The 19381-nt window shown below is 52.8% G+C and overlaps 2 protein-coding genes across 3 annotated transcripts in view; both read right to left on the reverse strand.

The window, feature by feature from the left end:
• Window positions 1-5529: 5529 nt before the first annotated feature.
• CHST14 (carbohydrate sulfotransferase 14) lies at window positions 5530-7847 on the reverse strand. The gene is given in 2 exon segments (XM_030483659.1): window positions 5530-7713; window positions 7716-7847. Coding segments are annotated over 2 exon segments (1260 nt in total). The 3' UTR covers window positions 5530-6585.
• A 7451-nt stretch (window positions 7848-15298) lies between these two features.
• Window positions 15299-19381, reverse strand: part of BAHD1 (bromo adjacent homology domain containing 1) — a 41636-nt gene continuing 37553 nt past the window's right edge. The window contains exons 7-8 of one of the 2 annotated variants that reach the window (XR_003991054.1): window positions 16317-18483; window positions 15299-15421 (exon numbers count right to left, since the gene is read on the reverse strand). Coding sequence is in view for 1 of the 2 variants with exons in the window: in XM_030483602.1 (XP_030339462.1) it covers window positions 18294-18483 (190 nt within the window). In the remaining variant the exon portion in view is untranslated. Of the gene's footprint in view, window positions 18484-19381 lie in introns of both variants that reach the window. The other variant, XM_030483602.1, reaches the window with a different exon arrangement.

The following is a 19381-nucleotide window of genomic DNA, read 5'->3' on the forward strand; positions in this document are numbered from 1 at the left end:
AGAAATCCTGATGTTCCAGGAAATACAAAGACTTTGTGTGTTCAGAGCTCTGGTCCCACTCAGGGGATGTATTCACATGGTGACAGCTTTGCTGCTGCAAATGTGGCACCATCCTCATCTCCATCCCCATCACACGGATACAGAGCCGGCTCCTGCAAACACCCCCAGGGACCAGGAGCCCTGGAAAGCCTCAGAGATTCCAACATTTGTGAATGTTCTGCTCAGTGACGAAGCCAATATCCCACCTTATCACAGTGCACAGGTTGGGAAAACCTTCACTAAAACCTCCTCTAATTCTGATAGATCAGGAAGAGACAAGATCACGTCAGAACGTGGGGCACGGAGTCCTCCTGCCACACAGACCTTGGATCCCAGGCTAAAAACTGAATGAGATTTGGCAGCTCTGACAATTCTCACTGCTGATCAAAACCCACATAATCCAGCTGCAAATATCCCTCTTAACCGCTGGTGTGCCTGAAATCAGGAAATCAATGGGCTGGAGGGATGTACTTAATAGAAATGATGAAAATCTGAGGCATGTGGGCTCGAGCACATGAGAAGATGCCACAAACTGGGGAACAGCCCATAGTCCTGGTGTCTTTTGGGGTGTGAAGGTCTGATGGAACTACCCTCCAAAGTGAGGTTGGAGACACCACGGGGTGCACAAGGCTGGTCACACACATGGTGATCTGGGCATATACCAAAGGCAACACTTATGGTCCTATCCTGCTACATAGACAAGGACAAAAAGCAGCCAGACCCCAAACTTGCCCAAATTCAGCTTGTTTGCTTGCATCTAGCCCCAAGCAGGGCAAATGTAACCTAAAAGATGAATAAGGCTAATGCAAGAGCAGCATGGATGTGGCAGGCAGTGGGGTCAGCTCATCACTGAGCCCAGCAGTGGTAATGCTCTCTTAAACGTCCCGAAAAAGGAGGATTTAAGAGAGAAATGTGATGGCAACATGAGAGAACAAGGTGAGGAAGACATCAGTATACTTGTGGGGGATGAAGAGTTGCTGCAGGTTTCATCAGGGCTCTGAAGGGGAAGTCTGTTTGCTGCCAGCACATATGTGATGCTGATAAAGGTCCAATGCCTTGGGCTAAGATCCTTCCAGCTCTTTATCTCCCCAAAGCACAGCAAAAAAGGGCACTGTAACGGTCACACTGGGCTGCAACAAGAGCCTGGACAAAGCTTGAGCTGAAAATGGATGAATGTTGAAGGTTTACCCTTAAACTCACACAAGGGCACTTCTTACCCTGGCAGGCACATCACCCTCCGGGGCCTCCCTGAGTCCAAAGCGATGCAGGACATATCCAGGCAGGTTTCCTGATGCTTCTTTCTCCTGTAGAGACAAGAAATGTTCATTTCCACACTTGCCAGAGGAAGTTTCAGGCTTCTGGCTCCTTCCTCCTGCTGAAGCCACACAGCTTCTGGGTCTCCATCATTATTTACACGTGGGCTGCATTTATTGGCAATTAAATGGTTCAGTGCCTCCGAGACATCAGTCTCCTCTAACCATGCTGTCTGCCAGATTGCTTCCTGCCAGCAAGCCCTGTGGGCTGGGAGATGCTGGGGATGTGTTGGATGGGAGGGAGCAGCTGTCAGAAACCGGGATCAGGAAGAGCAATGCTGTCGGATGTAACCCAGCCCCACGGGTGGCAATTCAGAGCCAACGGGAGGGGATGGTGTTTGCTTTAAACACGGCTGCAGCCAGGAGGATCTGAGCCCTGAGAGATCAGAGGGGTTGTAGGGATGCGGTGTGCAGCATCCGTGGGAAATGGCCTGGGAAAAAGGTGCTGAGCTGGGAAAACCTGCAGGGATTTGGGGAAACTTGCAGTGAGGAGGTAAAAGAGAATATGCAGTGATTTGGTGAAATGTGTGCTCATGAGAAAAATGGAGCTGTGTGAGTAAGTCCAGAGGAGGCCGTGGAGATGGCTGGGGAGACACAGCAATAAACACGACTCTGGGAGCTTATTTCCAACCCACCAACCCCCATAGAATCATGGAATCACCCAGGTTGGAAAAGCCCTTCAAGCTCATCAAGTCCAACCATTGCCCAGCACTGCCAAGGCCACCACTGACCCGTGGCACTGAGGCCTCGGCTACACGAGGTGTGAACACTTGCAGGGCCGGTGGCTCCAGCCCTGCCCTGGGCAGCCTGTTCCAATGCCTGAGCACCCTCTGGGGAAGGAATTGTTCCTCAGCTCCATCTAAACCTGCCCTGGTGCAGCTTGAGGCTGTTTCCTCTTGTCCCATCCCTTGTTCCTTGGGAGCAGAGCCCAGCCCCCTCCTGGCTCCATCCTCCTGTCAGGCAGTTGCAGAGAGCGAGAAGGTCCCCCCTGAGCCTTCTCTTCTCCAGACTAAACCCCCCCAGGTCCCTCAGCCGTTCCTCATCACACTTGTGCTCCAGGCCCTGCACCAGCTCTGTTGGATAGGGGGTAAATACCCCCCAGCACTTTCAGGCGAGCAGAAGGTGAGGTGTCCCTGCCCATAGGAGGGGGTTGGAACTAGGTGATCTTAAGGTCCTTTCCAACTCTAACAATTCTGTGATTCTATGAAGCCCCAGGTGTCCTGTTCTTTCCCATTTATTTCACTGCCCAAGCTCCCATCAGCAAATATCACTCACCAAAGTGGTCCAGCTCCCGGGAGCTGCTGAGTGGTGCCGGTCTCACGCTGGTCCTTGTGGAAGAGCTCTGCAGCTTGTGAATAAACCCCTCCAGTGCTTAACTTTTAGCCTCTCCTGCAGCACAGCAAGGCTTCTGCTGCTCCCATTAGTACTTTGGAGAGGTACAAAATGAATCCGTCCAGCTTTTTGGCTCAAAATCACGTCAAGCTGTGCTAAAAGCAGAGTTTATAACTCCATGGTTTGGGTCTGCACAGCGAAAAGGCTTCTGGTAAGTTTTAAAATCCAAAGGTGGGGGTTTTTTTTCCCCAGGAAAAAAGGAAACCACCTCGTCTGGTAGGCAAGAGCAAAGCAGATCTGGAAAACTCCCTAGCACAGACAAGAGGTTGCATGTAACTGAGGCTGGAGACTCCCACCTAAAACATGAGATGGGATTTCCCTGGATATGAAGGTAATTCCCTTGAAATGAAAAACACGAGATGGAATTTCCCTTGAAACACCATTTGCACCAACTTGGAGTGAAAAACACCATTTAGGAGAATCGTATGATGCTTTTACCAGAGCCTTTTGCCCAGATGTTGTACAACAGCACAACAAAAAGGCAGTTGGGTCTTTTTTCCTCTTCCCACACCCTGGAATCTCCCCCATGTGCAGTTTCCCAGAGCCAGCCAGCTCTAATTCCACACCCTGGAATCTCCCCATGAGCCACCTCTAATGCTGGGCAGGCACCACCCTTTTGTGTGCAAATCCCTTGATTTTCCCAACGGGCAATGCTAAAGTGGGACAAAACCCACCCTTTCACTGTTGGGGTCTGAAACAAGCTCCTCACCCCTGGTAAACCGAGGTCCATCAACAGTCCCTAGACCTCTGCCTCCTACATGGCATCTCTGGGGCTAAAGAGCACACGTGAATCAGGGTGTCACAACGCTGTGGCTTCCCATGGCCTCGCTGGGACAGATCTGATCCTGAGTGGAAATAACCCAGGCTGCCTTAAATCCCTGCTGATGCTCTGGCAAAAGCAAGGGAAACACAGTGACAAAACCCCAGTGCTAAAACCTCAAGTTATCCACTTGGGGAAGTTTGGGGCATTCAGTAATGTTGAGGCTTAATAAAATATAGCAATACAAAAGAGAAAAGATCACCTTTTGACTCTGCTGGGTGATTGCAAGTGTGGAGAGGGAGAGGTGGGAGAAGGAGCTGCCAAACCAGAACAGGTCAGGGAGCAGAAGTGCGAAACAGTTTGGTCAGACCAAAGCAGTTCATACCTTGATGGTTTCTTCCTTGATTGTACTTGAGCTGCTGTGAAATGCTCTTCTCCCTGCTTTCATAGACACTACCTGGCCAGGCCCCTGCAGAGCAAGGCAGGATCCTGCTCGGCCTCTCTCCCCTCCAGCAGTTGCTGTCAGCTCCGGAATTTGCTCCTGATTTATTCCACACCAGATACACACCTGGCAAGAGAAAGACACGACAGAGCTGCTGAGGGACACAACTTTTCCTTCCTACCCAGCCAAAAGCTTTCCCAGGCAATTGTGTTATTGGCCATGGATAAAACAAAGAACTGCTAATGGAAACTGGATTGATTTTCATATTTGCTGACTTGCAGCAGGGAGATAAGAAAATCAGAGACAGTCCATAACCTGGATCAAGTAGGAGAAATAAGGTTTAGAGGTACAGGACAAAATGCCCCCACTTCAGGTTCTGGGAGACTTTTCCACCCTCCATCCATCCATCCATCCATCCATCTTTGCCAGGTATGGGACAAACTTCAGCTCATGCCACAAGGTTTTACAGGGTTTCCCTGCATTAAAACCCTCCGTATGGGAAGGCACAAGCAGGTGGGAGCCGTTTGCTTTTATTTAAGGAGAAAAAGGTGATCAGAGACACCCAGTAAAGGAGTAAGAGGCAGCCAAAGAAAAGCAAAATCCTTTTGTGTGCAATAAATGAGATAAAGGGAACAAGAGACAAGACATTTAATATAGAACAGAAGCTGCAGCAGAGAAACAACCACGTGGCACAAACCTTTCAAACTGCTAAGGAATGGAGATTTAATTAAAACCCCAATCAATAAACAGGCAGAAAACGCTCCCTCGGCTTCACAGAAGCAGGTGAAGGTGGTAAAGTCGAACCAGCTTATTCCTAGTTAGAGAGGCCATAAAGTCAGGCTTAACTAACCTCGGCCCACCCCATCAGCAGCTGTTTGATGGAATAAACTCAGATTCCAACTGGTTTCTGGTGCCTTTGGCTGGAGAATAAGACCCATCTCCAGCTTCTCCAGCACTGGGCACCAAACATTCCCATGTCACCAAATCACTGCAGACAGATGGACATTCTGCAGGTTTCAGACTGGGCACAAGGAGAGCAAAGGCCATTTCTAACCCATTTTGGTGGCTGCAGAGGTGAATGAAGCCCATGAATTCCCCAGTCCCTGCCCTTGTGCCCAGCCACAACCCCATTATCGAAGGTAAAACCCACTCAGGCTGTGCTTGGCTCCCTCCGCCAGTCACTTGGCTGCAGCTCCATGCCTTTCTCTGAGACAATTTCACAAATCCTACAGGAAACACCATTTTCCTTCCCCCTTTTTCTTGAGAGATTAATCCCAGGAAGCTCCTGCAGCATCCATAATCCATCCCCACTGCTTTGTATCACCTCCACAGCAATTAGGAGCCTCTTTTGCTGCCGACTGCTGCTTTTCATCCCATTACCATGTCGTGTAATCGTCTCCTTGTTGGGCTTGGGTTCTTTCTCCACTTGTTACTGCTGCTCTGGCACTTCAAACACAAATTAATCAAGGCAGGAGCTGCCTATTCATCATATTTCATGCTATGGCTTAGCACGAGGGGCAGGCAGCCTCTCCAAGAATGCAAATACATACTTAACACCCAAGGAAAAGCACTAAGCAACAGGCTAATTCATAGACAAGCTTTATTAAAAACGAGGACACAGCCTCCCACGAAGAGCATTCTACACCATCTCCCCACCTTGTACAGTTTAATGGCCATAATTAAATACAAATAGCTCCAAAAAGGCTTTGCACCTCGATAAAAGAAGGAAGAACTAATCCTCAACTCGCTGTTGTTTCAGATGCGGATGGAGAAAGTGGATTTCCACATTGGTTTGCACACACGTGGGCATGCAGAGGCCCACCAAGGTGATGGGCTGCACCCTGTGGGTCCCATCCTAAAATCAGGATGGGATCTGATTTTACCACAAGTCTGTATTGCTTTAGTTCAGAGAGAGAAAAGTGAATTGTTATGGCTTGGTATTGCATCAGATACGTTACACTGGGTAAGGAGTCGGTACTTCCAAGTCTTAAAATTGCACAAAAATTAAGCTCATCCTATCACTAGTTTTATTTCAGTGGTAAATAATAATAATTAATAATAATAAAAATCAGAGGTACTACCATCACAGAAAAGACCAGCCTCATTTAACCACCATCAACAGATGGGAAACTAAAGGATAAATAGGGCCTTAGTTTATAAAAGCCTTTTCTTCTGCTCATACCCCAAAACTGCCTCCTGCCTAATCCAGGACCAGTTTTAACAGCGCTAATATTTAGTGCATCAACCACTGTACCATCATCAGCGCATCAAGTGTATTACACCTGCAGTTCAGCTGCAAGCTATTCAGTACAAAACACAGAAAAGGATGAAAAAATACTTAAAATGTATCAATTTCTCGGTTTCCTCACAGATGTTTTCCGAGTCATGCTGTAAAAAAAGAATTTAAAGCAAAATAGCTCTACAAAAGCTCCTGTGCTCGAGTCATATGTACACGTTAGAATCGGAACAATACAAAAAGTATTCGGGTAGCAAAGGCAATATATAAAATTTCATACAAACAGTGTTGGAAAAGTACAAAATTAGGAAATAATGCATAGAAGAGAGTGTTTCACAGTCCCTGCAGCATTGGCTGCATCAGCAAATCCTTGCAGCGAAGGAAGATCCCCCAACGAACCACCTCACTGCCTGCAGAATTCACTGGTGATGTTGGGAAGGGGATAGGCAAAGAGGGAGAAATCCAGGATGTATTTTGGTAAGAGCTCTTTGATGAGCCGGCGCTGGGTGTTGCACAGGTAGTAATGGAGCGTTTCTGCTGTCACAGGCTTGTACCAGGGCTGCCGCTCGGGGAAGCGGATGAAGGAGGGTGACTGGATGCGCTCCAGGACATAGTTGGCGTCGGTGTGGAGCCGCTCGTAGGAGCCGATGAAGTCGTACCTGACGGCGCAGGGCTGGCACAGGTTGTAGATGGGCATCCAGTGCTCGTTCATCCTCTCCACCTCCTCGTCCAGCAGGTACCGGAGGAACTCGGAGAAGGTCACGTCGTCGCCAGCTGAATTCCCCCCGTTCTTGCGGTACCTCCTGACGATCTCCACCCCGTACTTCTGCTGGTACTCCTTGATCTCCCCAAACTTGTTCCTGTAGGCAGACAGCAGCCTCTCCATGGGGTTCCGCACGAAGATGAACTTGTAGTAGTGCTTCAGGCGGTAGCTGATCTCGTCCGGCTTCATGTCCCCCAGGAACACCAGGTCGCTCTTGTGGTCCATCTTCATCTTGACATCCACGCTCTCCAGCGCCCCGTCCAGCACCTTGAGGATGCGTTTCCAGTTGGAGCAGGCCACCTTGGGCACATAGCAGTACAAGAAGCGGTACTTGTCGCTGACGAGGAGGTGCCGCAGCACCGTGCGCCGCTGCCCGGCCGGCAGCTCCCACACGCTGCGGGGCATGGCCCGCTGCCCGCACACCGCGCCGATGGTGCGGTTACGGATGTCCCGCAGCACCTCGTACTCCAGGTCACCGGCGGCCTCCTCACCGCCGCCGCGCCGGGCCGGCTCCCCGGCCGCAGGGTGCAGCGGCGGCGGCTTCACCTCCGCCAGGATGCCCTTCTCGATCATGAGCAGCAGCCCGCTGGAGGCCAGGATCACGCCGAACATCAGCATGGAGGGCAGCAGCACGGTGCCGCCGCCGCCGCCCCGCGGCCGGGACCGGCTGCGGCCCGAGGCTGCCGCCCTCCGCACCTCGGCGGGGCAGGCGGGCCGGGGGAACATGGCCTCGCAGGGGCCGCGCCGCCGCCTCAGCCGCCGCTCCGCATGCGGGGACCGCAGGGGGGGCACCGGGGGCTCCTCGCCCCGCTGCCGGTGCCGGGGTCCGGGGGGCGGGCGGGGCGGCGGCCGGCAGTGACGGGCGCGGGGGGCGGGCCGGGGCCGGGGGAGGCGGCGGCCATTTTGCGGCGGCCCCGCCCCACCGCTCCCCTCCCTCACGGGGCGATGGAGCTGCCCCCGCCCCGCCCGGGGACCGGCCCCTCGGGCGGCTTCGTGACGGGAGCGGGACCGGAGCTGCGGTACCGGAGCGGGGATGTAACGGCCCGTGTGAGCCGGGGACCGGCGCCGCTGCCTTCAGCGGGGCGGAGTTACCAGTTATCAGTAACGGCCCCTGCTCCCCAAAATACACTTTAAATGTAGTTTAAAATAAAAACCTCTCGGTTTGCTCCGAGTTAGCGCAGTTCAAAGCCCAGCGCTTCCCAGCTCGGGTAGACCCCTTCCGTGGCTCTATGCAGGGATACGGCTTTAATTCACAGACTAGTTTGCGTTGGAGAGACCTTAAATCTCATCCAGCTCCAACCCCCTGCCAGGGGCAGGGACACCTTCCACTAGAGCAGGTTGCTCCAAGCCCCTGTGTCCAACCTGGCCTTGAACACTGCCAGGGATGGGGCAGCCACAGCTTCTCTGGGCACCCTGTGCCAGCGCCTCAGCACCCTCACAGGGAAGAGCTTCTCCCTCAGAGCTCATCTCAATCTCCCCTCTGGCAGGTTAAAGCCATTCCCCTTGGCCTGTCCCTACAGGCCCTTGTCCAAAGCCCCTCTCCAGGTTTCCTGGAGCACCTTTAGGCACTGGAGCTGCTCTAAGGTCTCCCCTTCAGGAGCCTTCTCTTCTCCAGGCTGCCCCAGCCCAGCTCTCTCAGCCTGGCTCCAGAGCAGAGCTGCTCCAGCCCTCGCAGCATCTGTAGTGTTTCTTTCACTATGAGGCCAGGCGAGCCCTCCTTAGCAGCAGGGCCAGCTTCATGGCTGTAAAGTTTTAGCAGCCCAGAGGAGAAGAAGATGCGAGTTACCTGCTGAGTGGTACTGGCAGCGCTGGTCAGGCTGAGGCCGGCTGTGCCACCACCTGAAAGCCAAAGGACAAGATTTACAAGAGGTTGTAGGTATTTCCCCCAAACCATATTCTGTGACTTACTCCAGGTGACCTTCTGCTAACACTTCAGGGAAACTGCTTGGTAGAATCATAGAACCAACCAGGTTGGAAAAGTCCTTTAAGCTCATTCAGTCCAACCATTCCCCAGCACTGCCAAGGCCACCACTAACCCATGGCACTGAGGCCTCGGCTACACGGGGTGTGAACACTTGCAGGGTCGGTGACTCCAGCCCTGCCCTGGGCAGCCTGTTCCAATGCCTGAGCACCCTTTGGGGAAGGAATTGTTCCCAATATCCAGTCTAATGCTGGATATTAGGAAAACATCTGATGCTGAGGCTTTGGCCAAAGCAGCAACAAGCTGTAAGCAGCGGCTCACCATTAGAACCCTGTGGGCAGCCTGAACACCCCGTGGCATCACAACATCCAACATCCACATACAGCCCCCTCCGAGGCAGAACCATCTCACCCGGGCATCACTCTATTTTCCTGCAGTGCGTTTTCAGAGCGTACCACAGGGCTCATGTGTCTCGCAGGGACTCTCTCTGTCAAAAGCTTTCTTAACATCAAGAGAGAAACAGCTTCCACTTAGTTCTCTTTGATCAGAAGCCAGGAGCATCTTGTCAGCCTAGGCAGAGCAGCGGTAGCGAAGCGTGAGAGCCTGAAGCTACATTACTTTACATTTTACAGTTTGATTTTGATGTAAATACAGCATCAGCTCTGGGAAGAGACGATACATTCTGCCCTGCCACCAGCGGCACTGCGCTCTGTAGCACTATCAGATCTCTGATTCCAGCAGGCAGCTCCAAGGATCTGATCCTGATCTCAACACCAGTGTAAACTGAAGCTCTTCCGTTGTATATAATAATCTATGGCACCAAGGTGAGAATTAGGCCTCCCTGGAAAGCCCTCGTCTTGGAGGAAAAGACTCTGATACAGTAAATACCAGTTTACTCCTGATATTATCCAGTTTACTGCTGATACTTGTGCCAAAGCAGCCAAAGGAAATCTGTATTTCTTAGAAGGCATGTTAGTCTGGCACTGCACATCCTCTTCATGTCTGTTCACCCCCAATATCATATATAACTAGACGTACAAATAACAGTGGTTCCGAATATACATTCCAGACTCCTAGAAGACTGCCTGTTTCCTCTGAGGTCTGCAGGGGAACTTAGATTTAAGGACTGGTCTGAGGAGCACAGGTACATGGTGGGATGCAAAGTCTCTAGAGAAACACCACAGCCAAGCAAAGACACAGTTCAGGGGCTGTTTTGTTCATCTGCAAGGCTAAACCCCATGTCACCGCAGGAAATGAACTGTGGTTACGCTGAACGTGCCTATTGCTCACTCTGGATGTTAATGAATTTGATCCTCAAAGCAGTTAAAAGAAGCCTCATGCTCAGAGTGTGAGAAACAACTCCACAGACAGATCCATTTCTTCTGAAAAGATTCATTTAGAAACTAAAATGTCCCAGAGGAAACCCAACTGCAGGTTACTGGGTTCGCCTACAGGTTTATACTGCAACCCACAAGTGATGGAAGCCGTTAGTTCTTTCTTACATGATACATGAGGAGCATTTTCTAACTCACAGCCCTTCTCAAGGTGCTTTCAAACACTATCATTTACCTTTGTCTCTTGTTTAGGCTGAGTAAACGCTGAGTATTCTGGCTCTGCAAGGAGATGCTCGGGGATACAGACAGCCCAGCAATGACAGGAGCTGCTCGCTGCTCACTGATCCCAATGAGAACCTGTGAGCAGGGAAGGAAGAGGCTGATCCATGGACTCGTGGTGTGCTCTGGACAAACTTCAGCGATGTTTTCCCTGGAGCTTGCCACAGCACATAGAGCTTTGTCTAAAGAAACAAGAAACCACCCTCAGCATGGTCTGAAATAAAGTGTACAAATTTAAATGTAAAATGTCAGTCCCTTTGCCATATTTAAAAGTCCATCCCTCCCATAACTCGGGCAGTGCACGTTGCTGTTTGTCCTCACACCAGCAGCACTTTAACACTGCACAAATCATCGTTCCTGACCGTGAGAGCCTGGCAAAACAGGGAGGTTTTGCAGCATTGGATTAACCAGAGCCAGCTCTCGTTGCTGCGTGTGGGTAAACCACAGCCTGCACTTAAAGCGTGCTGCATCCATGGGAATCCTGATGTCCTACAAATGGTGCAGAATCACAGAACCACAGCCTGGTTTGTGCTGAAGGGACCTTAAAGCTCATCCAGCTCCAACCCCCTGCCACGGGCAGGGACACCTTCCACTAGAGCAGGTTGCTCCAAGCCCCTGTGTCCAACCTGGCCTTGAACACTGCCAGGGATGGGGCAGCCACAGCTTCTCTGGGAAAAGTCTGTGCCAGCGCCTCAGCACCCTCACAGGGAAGAGCTTCTGCCTCAGAGCTCAGCTCAATCTCCCCTCTGGCAGGTTAAAGCCACTAGAGCAGGTTGCTCATCTCTTGCTTCATCATAAACCTCCTCCTAAACCTTGCACGACTGAAGACAAGGGTTTGCAGGGACGTGGGCACCGGCTGGCACCGAAACCCAACCCGGTTTTGCTGAGCTTTTACTTGATATCCGCTCAGAAATACCTCTCCATTAGAGCAGCTTCTCTCTTTTCCAGTACAGAGAAATCCAATGCTCCTGCCGCTGGGAGAGCAGAAGAATATTCATCAAGATGCAGGAGATTTCAGCACAGTTAAATTGATTTGCCTTTAAGAATTACTGGGTGGTCGGACCCGCTCCAACTCCAGCTTGGTTTTGTCAAACACTCAGGAGAGATTTATAGAGATATTAATATTAAATATGAAGCTGCGGAATAAATGGTGCCTCCATTGAGTACATCCTGTAAATCCAGTTTAAATTGTTTCCTTTATTAAATATCCTTTCCTCTTAAAACCGGATTAACTGCTCTCACCGGAGGCTCTGATGGAAAAGCATCTCATCTCTATAGCAACGAGTGACGCGCCCCTCGCTCCCACACGCGTTCCTTGGCTTTAGAGGAGCCAGGACCTCCTCAACTATCACCACCACGGCATCCCCATCATTGATCACCTCCCCAAGGCCAGTACCTGCTGCAGCATCACAGCTTCACATTGTGCCAGCAGCTCCAGGAAGGCTGGTGGGTCCCATCCTGTATTGGATATCCTGTACCTGTCCTGTATATGGATTATGGACATAGAATCCCAGAGTGGTTTGTGTTGTAAAGGACCTTAAAGCTCCTCCAGTCCCAACCCCCTGCCATGGGCAGGGACACCTTCCACTAGAGCAGGTTGCTCCAAGCCCCTGTGTCCAACCTGGCCTTGAACACTGCCAGGGATGGGGCAGCCACAGCTTCTCTGGGCACCCTGTGCCGGCGCCTCAGCACCCTCACAGGGAAGAGCTTCTGCCTTATCTCCAACCTGAACTTCCCCTGTTTCACTTTAAACTCACCACCCCTTGTCCTTTCACCACAGTCCCTCATGAAGAGTCCCTCTCCAGCACCCTATGGGTTTCCTGGCCAGCCCAGCAGTATAGCCTCGTTTCTCCCCCATTCCCCTGTTTTTGGGCTCATTCCTTTCCTTTTCCTTAACGAATCTCCTCAGTTTCTCCAGCAGCTGCTTGAGTTGGCTCTTGAGCTCACTGTTGCTGGTGGCCATCCCCAGAGCCCTGCACAAGGTTCAAGCAAGGGGCCCTGCAGAGCTCTTGAGCTGGGGTTTGGAAGAAGGTGCCTTCACCCCTGCAGTTAAACACCCTCATGTTGCTGGAGGAATAATTACTATAGAAAGAGCTGAATAATTACTATAGAAAGAGGAATAATTACTATAGAAATTTTGGGTGTGTTAGAGGCTGTACAGTCCCAACTGGTCCCACTGTGCAGGCACCCAGCACAGCTCCTTCCCCAGGGATGGATGGGAATCACCTTTCTGATGGATTTTACTGCAGGAGGCAGCCTCTGGGAACACACATCTTGGTGTTCCTGGATAAATGGTGCTGTGCCGGGTGACCTGCAGCTTCCTGCTGCTCCCAGAAGGAAACGGCTCAGCCTCAGGTCCGGCAGTGCAGGGGCAGGGATGCAGCACCCAGCAGAAGCGGCAGCTGGAGATGAACATTAAAAGCTCAACCTCAGTTTTATTCAGCTCCAAATGAACCAGACAGCGTGGGAGCAATACAAGAAATGGCTCTGAGGAGCTGTGATGCTTTCGTGTCAGATGGAGCCTGTGCTGAGCGGAGCTGCTGCCTCGCTTTAGCTGTTGGAGCACAGCTGAGGTGCTCAGAGACAGCATCAGCGCGGATTAGAGTGTTAGCTCCGTTACCTACCCCCAAACCCTCATCTCCATAAACCAAGCACTTTTCTGCATTGACAGCAGGAGAAGGGCACAGCACAAGTGGGAATCACGCGCACTGCAGGTCCCTGGGACACTGTTAACATGGGGACGTGCATCCCTTCCCCTTGGGTGACACGGGCTCTGCTGGGGCTGCCACTGCCGCCGGCGGTGGCACAAGCCTGGCGCAGACACACGCTCGGCTCGGGTCAGCTCATTCATCAGCAGCCGCTGTAAAGGGACGGAGCTGGGAGGGTGACCGAGTGCTCTGTCACGTTAATGTGACAGCCCGGCTGCTCCTGGCTCCTGCCCGCGATGCAGTTTGGCACCGTTAACCTCAGCTGTAATTAGTGGCACTGAAGCAGCAGTTAAATGGAACCAGGAGATCGCGGCTTTTGCTCCCGGTGGGAAGATACTTCAGCAGCCGGAGCAGGTCCTGAAGGGTGCTTTGGGTTTGCTTGGATGGGAGATGTGGGGAGTGAGGAAACCCCCAGGGGAACCCGCTGGCACCTTCCCTGGCCAAGGGAGAGCCTCCACAATGAAGCACCAAACCACAGAGCAAAGAGCTGCACCAGCATCCCCCCGGCTGCAGGAAACAATAATGCAGACAACCCATCCCATGCTTCTCAAGGGATTGATTCCCAAACCTCAGGATTGATGCCCAAACCTCATCCGAGGTGCCTGCAGCCTTGACTGCTCCTTCCCAGCACCCCAAGTGCCACCTTCCCCCTGCAATCCCTCTCTGTCACCTCCAGACACTGCACATGGAGACAAGGGGAGATGCGATGCAGCAGCCCGGTTCTACCAGTTACCTTCATTGTTGTTGGGCTGTCAAAACCAGATGTGGAGCACCCCGAGGTCCTCAGCTGGGCAGAGCAGTGCAGGATTCCAGTGGCAATACATGCCTCTGCTTCACAGCAGGGTGAGCCCACCTTGGCCAACACGGTGTCATCTCCAAGGACAACCCCGTGGCCAGTGGGACTCAGCCAATGCAGTGGCAGAAGGGGCCCAGCACCACCAGATGTGGTACAAGAGCAGGAGCTGGTTGAACGCAGATACAGGAGAGCCGGATACAACCCTGCTCCCTCGGGTGGCAGATTTCAGCACTAAATCCAATTTTGTCTGACATTAATCCCAACTTTTCAGTTTGCTGCAGATTATCCTTTGATGACAGCTCGCCACGTGGGGAAGCTGGGACAGAAAAGCTCTTTCTCTGTTTAATTGACCCCTCTAAGAGACTGTCCCTCCCTGGCCAAGCACCGGAGCTGGCCCATGGCGTGGGACACACACAGGGTGCATGTTCCTGCTCCATCACTGGCACCACATTCCTGATGCCTCTGGGCAGCCCCGTCACATTAAATACAACTGGACAATTCCAAATTGGTTCTCCAGCAAAAATCCAAGGCCACAGGATTGGGAACATCATCCCTGCTGGCACCACACTGGCTTGCAGATTTAGATGCACAGGAACCTGACGTGTGTGCTAGGGACAGGGTTCTCCTGCCCAGCCCCATTCATCCCACAGCCGCACCTCCCCTCGGGCAGGTTAAAGCCATTCCCCTTGTCCTGTCCCTACAGGCCCTTGTCCAAAGCCCCTCTCCAGGTTTCCTGGAGCCCCTTTAGGCACTGGAGCTGCTCTAAGGTCTCCCCTTCAGGAGCCTTCTCTTCTCCAGGCTGCCCCAGCCCAGCTCTCTCAGCCTGGCTCCAGAGCAGAGCTGCTCCAGCCCTCGCAGCAGCTCCGGGGCCTCCTCTGGCCTCGCTCCAGCAGCTCCACGTCCCTCTTGTGCTGCTGCCCCAGAGCTGGATCAGGACTGCAGGGGGGGGCTCCCCAGAGCGCAGCAGAGGGGCAGGATCCCCTCCCTGAGCTGCTGCTCATGCTCTGGGGGTGCAGCCCAGCACACGGGGGGGTTCTGGGCTCAAGCACACACTGAAGCCGGGTCATAGGGAGCTTCTCCTCCCCCAACACCCCAAGTCCTTCTCAGGGGCTGCTCCATCCTGTCTCTGCCTCCTTCTTACCCCATTTTCACTGGATACCCAAGAGCTGTGCTCAGGTCACTCATCCCAGCCCCTGAGCACCCAAGTCCGCTCCCATCCCAACATCTCCCCAGCACTTTAACTCCTACATCCTGACAGTGCGGGGTGTGCAGCCCCAGCTGGGCAGCTCGGGCAGGAACACAGAACAGCACGGGCTCGTTTTCTAAATCAATACCATTCTTCAAATTTATTTTGTAGGAATTACTTCTAATATCTCTTTCTGACCGGAGGAGGGCTCGGGAATGTTCCCATTCCATCTGTAAACACAGAAATACAGATCTGGGGAGCCAGGGAAGAGACACAAAAAAGTGCATGTTACAAAATTCTCAACTAAAATAGATTTTACGTGTATTACGGCTTCCGTTTAAATTCTACCGACTGCATCTCTTCAGGTTCAAAAAATAGTTCCATATCTAATAGATTAAAAAAGCAGGAAATCTTTTCATTATGGATAAGACATTTCCATTCATTTACATGCTGTTCGCACAACAGCATAAGCAACCACATGAACCTTGACCAACACTCTCGGCCCAAAGCAGGGTCTAATAGGAGGAGAGGCAGGATTTGTGCCCTCCAGCCCCAGGGCAAGTACAAGTTCTCTTCTACGTGGAGAGGAGCCAGGACTCAGGTGGGACGAGGGGGAAGAGGGGCCAGGGTTGGAGCTGCAGTGGGATTCTGTGGTTCCAAGGCTAGTTTCAGCCCTGCCCTGCCTGTGCAGCATCGCTCAGGTGGGTTCTTGGAGCATCCTGCCCCTGAGGGCACTTTTCCTAGAGGAAGGCGGCCGCAGGCACTTCCCTGCTTCAGGCGGGTGCCAGGGAGTCCCTCAGGAGTCAAGCGTGTGCATTTAGGGCTTCCATCACCTTGCACACCACTGCTGTGCACCACAGCCCCGGGGGTAGCTGCTCCGTCCCCTGATGACCCCTCATCCGCAATGGGCAGGAGCAGCTCTGCTCCTCCAGCATCCTCCCACCCCAATCCCTCTCCCTGCAGCATCAGAGACCGTTTTCTCCACCACCTCCTTCCTTCCCCATGGCACTTCCACCCCAGAAGCGCTCCCGACTCGCATCCCAGCACAGCACCACCACATCCACAGCCCAACCGCCTCCTTCCAAGAGACCACCAGTGCCCAAGTTAATTGTTAAGGAGAAATCTGAGCAATTACTTTGACACTAACAGTATCTTGAGGTATAAATGAGATAAGATGCTTCACCCGCCAATTCCTGCTTGCACACCAAGGAGCAAACCTCCTGGAGCTGGGTATTGTCCCTTGGGCTTTGCAGGCAAGGATCAATGGGGCTTTTCCAGCATCTTCTGCAACACTGAGTGGGAATCATCCACCGATGGCCGGGAGGTGCCTGCCCTGCTTGCCCACCGTGTCACCTCCTCTCCAGTCATCGTCTTCTAGACACGTTCCCCTCTTTGGTATGTAGAGCAGATCTCTGGAGAACTCCTGGGTTAAACCACTTCCATGTCATGGACTTGCTGTGGGGTTTTCTCTCCAGGCCCGGTGGGATGCAGTGGTCAGAGCCAACGAGCCCAGTGTGCTGCATCCATGAGGAGTCCAGGTAGTGCTGCTTCCACTGGCAGGACAGCATTAAAGCAGTATGAACACTTCACACGAGTTCAGGAGCCCCAGAAGGCTGGAAAGATGCAGATCCCTACTTTCAATGAGTGACTCCAGGCAGCAGGAACATGGGCTGAGATGGTGTCAATCCTCCTTCTTCATGTTAGTGCAATCGAAACGCGGCCGCCCAGCTCGGTGCGAGTGACTCAGACTGTGACACTGTCCTTTGGTTTACTTTAGCATCGACTCCAACAGTTGGTGTGAAGATAAACCAAGGTCTATGTAGGACCTGTACACGTAAGGCAAGAGGCAATATCTGTGGGGCTCGGGCTGCATGTGCCCATGTGAACCTTCACCAATGCTCAGTTCCTTTCGGGAGCCACAAAGCCACTTTGGTGAGCTTGCTCGGACACCAGGATGGGTTTGGAGGGGGAGAGCTCCAAGGCAGCGCTCCTGATGGCTTCCCAGGACACCCAGGGCAGGACAGTCACTGAGGGGAGCAGGTGATGTTGAAAAAAGCCAAGAACACACAAGGAAAGGGTTTGTCATTTCCCCTCCAGCTGCTTCACACCGGAACCACGTGGGGTTAAACTGGAACTGAAAATGATGTTACAGGGAAACAAACTGGGAAGAGAGAGTAAACCCACTTCTAGCACTGTAGCCCCTGGAGGAAGAGCAACAGTTGGAAGGGAACACGGTTCTCACCAGCAGATCCCACTCTGTGAGCTCCCAGCTTCAGAGCTGGCTTTATGGGGCAGGAGGTCCTCCTGGATGAGGTTGGGCACCCTGACAGGGGTGCAGCTCTCTGTAACACCGCTCTGGGATGTGAAGCCTCTGATCCTGCAGCTCCCTCTGCTCTGCCATGGGGCAGGTCTCCAAGCCTGGCTGCCAGGCCCCAGTCCAGGCGGTGAAAGACAGAACAGGGAGACGAGGGAGGAGAAAGACGAGGGAAAACAGGGTCATCTCTTCCTCTGATGGAGCAAAACTCATTCAAGCATGACACAAGGCCACTGCATCCAGGCAGCTCCCAAAGCAACGGCTGTATTTTGAAGCAGCTCTCACCCACTGGGAATCCTCACAGCAGGACAAAGGGGACTCTCCTGTGCTCTGCCAAGGTCTCAGTCCTCCCACTTCACGTCAGGGCACTGAAACACAGAGCTGTCACAGCTTGACTTGTCCAACGCACCACAGCATCCCTCCTGCACCTCTCCACCGATCCCACCAGCGATGGCTCTGCATTCAGTTACTGGCTTTCATCCCCTGCAAACCCCTCCCAATATATGCATCTCTAGATACATATATAGATATAGATTTACATATGCAAGTACCTATATCTATATACATATATTTATTTTATACGTATATATTCATTTATGCTTTTAATGAAGTGCTGTGCTTTCAACTGCTGCCTTCCTCCTCAGGGATCCGCTCCTGCACACGCGTCTCAGTCCGAGGAACGAGCGCTGGGCGCTCTCGTCTGCAAGCAGCACAAGGGAGGGCATCAGGAGCACTCGGATATCCCGGATCATCCGCCTGGGCCGGCATTCCGGGGCTGCTCCTCCTGCCCGCGCTCCAATGGGGAACGTGCTACTGCGGGTTCTTCAGGATGCGCCCGTGTCTGAAGTCGTAGACGTGACGGCAGAGGAACACCAGCTCGGGGTCGGTGTCCTCGGGCACCTTGCGGTGCAGGGGGGTGGAATACTCCTCCGAGGGAGGGACCATGATGGTTTTCCTGCCCGGGATCCCTTCGACTCGACGCTTTGCCAAGGCACAAAATCTGCAACGTAATTACAGCAAAGAGTTAGCGCCAACCCGCCACATAAAATCCCAGACTGGTTTGAGTCGGAAGGGACCTTAAAGCTCATCCAGCTCCAATCCCCTGCCACAGGCAGGGACACCTTCCGCTAGAGCAGGTTGCTCCAAGCCCCTGTGTCCAACCTGGCCTTGAACACTGCCAGGGATGGGGCAGCCACAGCTTCTCTGGGCACCCTGTGCCAGCGCCTCAGCACCCTCACAGGGAAGAGCTTCTGCCTCAGAGCTCATCTCAATCTCCCCTCTGGCAGGTTAAAGCCATTCCCCTTGGCCTGTCCCTCCAGGCCCTTGTCCAAAGCCCCTCTCCAGGTTTCCTGGAGCCCCTTCAGGCACTGGAGCTGCTCTAAGGTCTCCCCTTCAGGAGCCTTCTCTTCTCCAGGCTGCCCCAGCCCAGCTCTCTCAGCCTGGCTCCAGAGCAGAGCTGCTCCAGCCCTCGCAGCAGCTCCGGGGCCTCCTCTGGCCTCACTCCAGCAGCTCCACGTCCCTCTTGTGCTGTTGCCCCAGAGCTGGATCAGGACTGCAGGGGGGGTCTCCCCAGAGCGCAGCAGAGGGGAAGAATCCCCTCCCTCAACCTGCTGCTCATGCAGGTATATAGGATACATGAGGAGATATATGGGATGATTTCTTGCCTTGCTTAATTTTTAACTCCCAAGTTATGGTTTTCCTGCACTGTCCTCCACTGATGTCCCAAGGTCATATAAGTAAACACGTTTGTGAGCTCCTTAAAGCATATATTCAAAACCTGTGTAGATGAGGCCCTCAGTGCCATGGGTTAGTGGTGGCCTTGGCAGTGCTGGGCAACAGTTGGACTTGATGGTCTTGAAGGTCTTTTCCAACCTGGCTGATTCTAAGATTCTGTATTA

This window comes from Strigops habroptila, chromosome 4, assembly GCF_004027225.2.
Source record: "Strigops habroptila isolate Jane chromosome 4, bStrHab1.2.pri, whole genome shotgun sequence".
Taxonomy (NCBI): Eukaryota; Metazoa; Chordata; class Aves; order Psittaciformes; family Psittacidae; genus Strigops; species Strigops habroptila.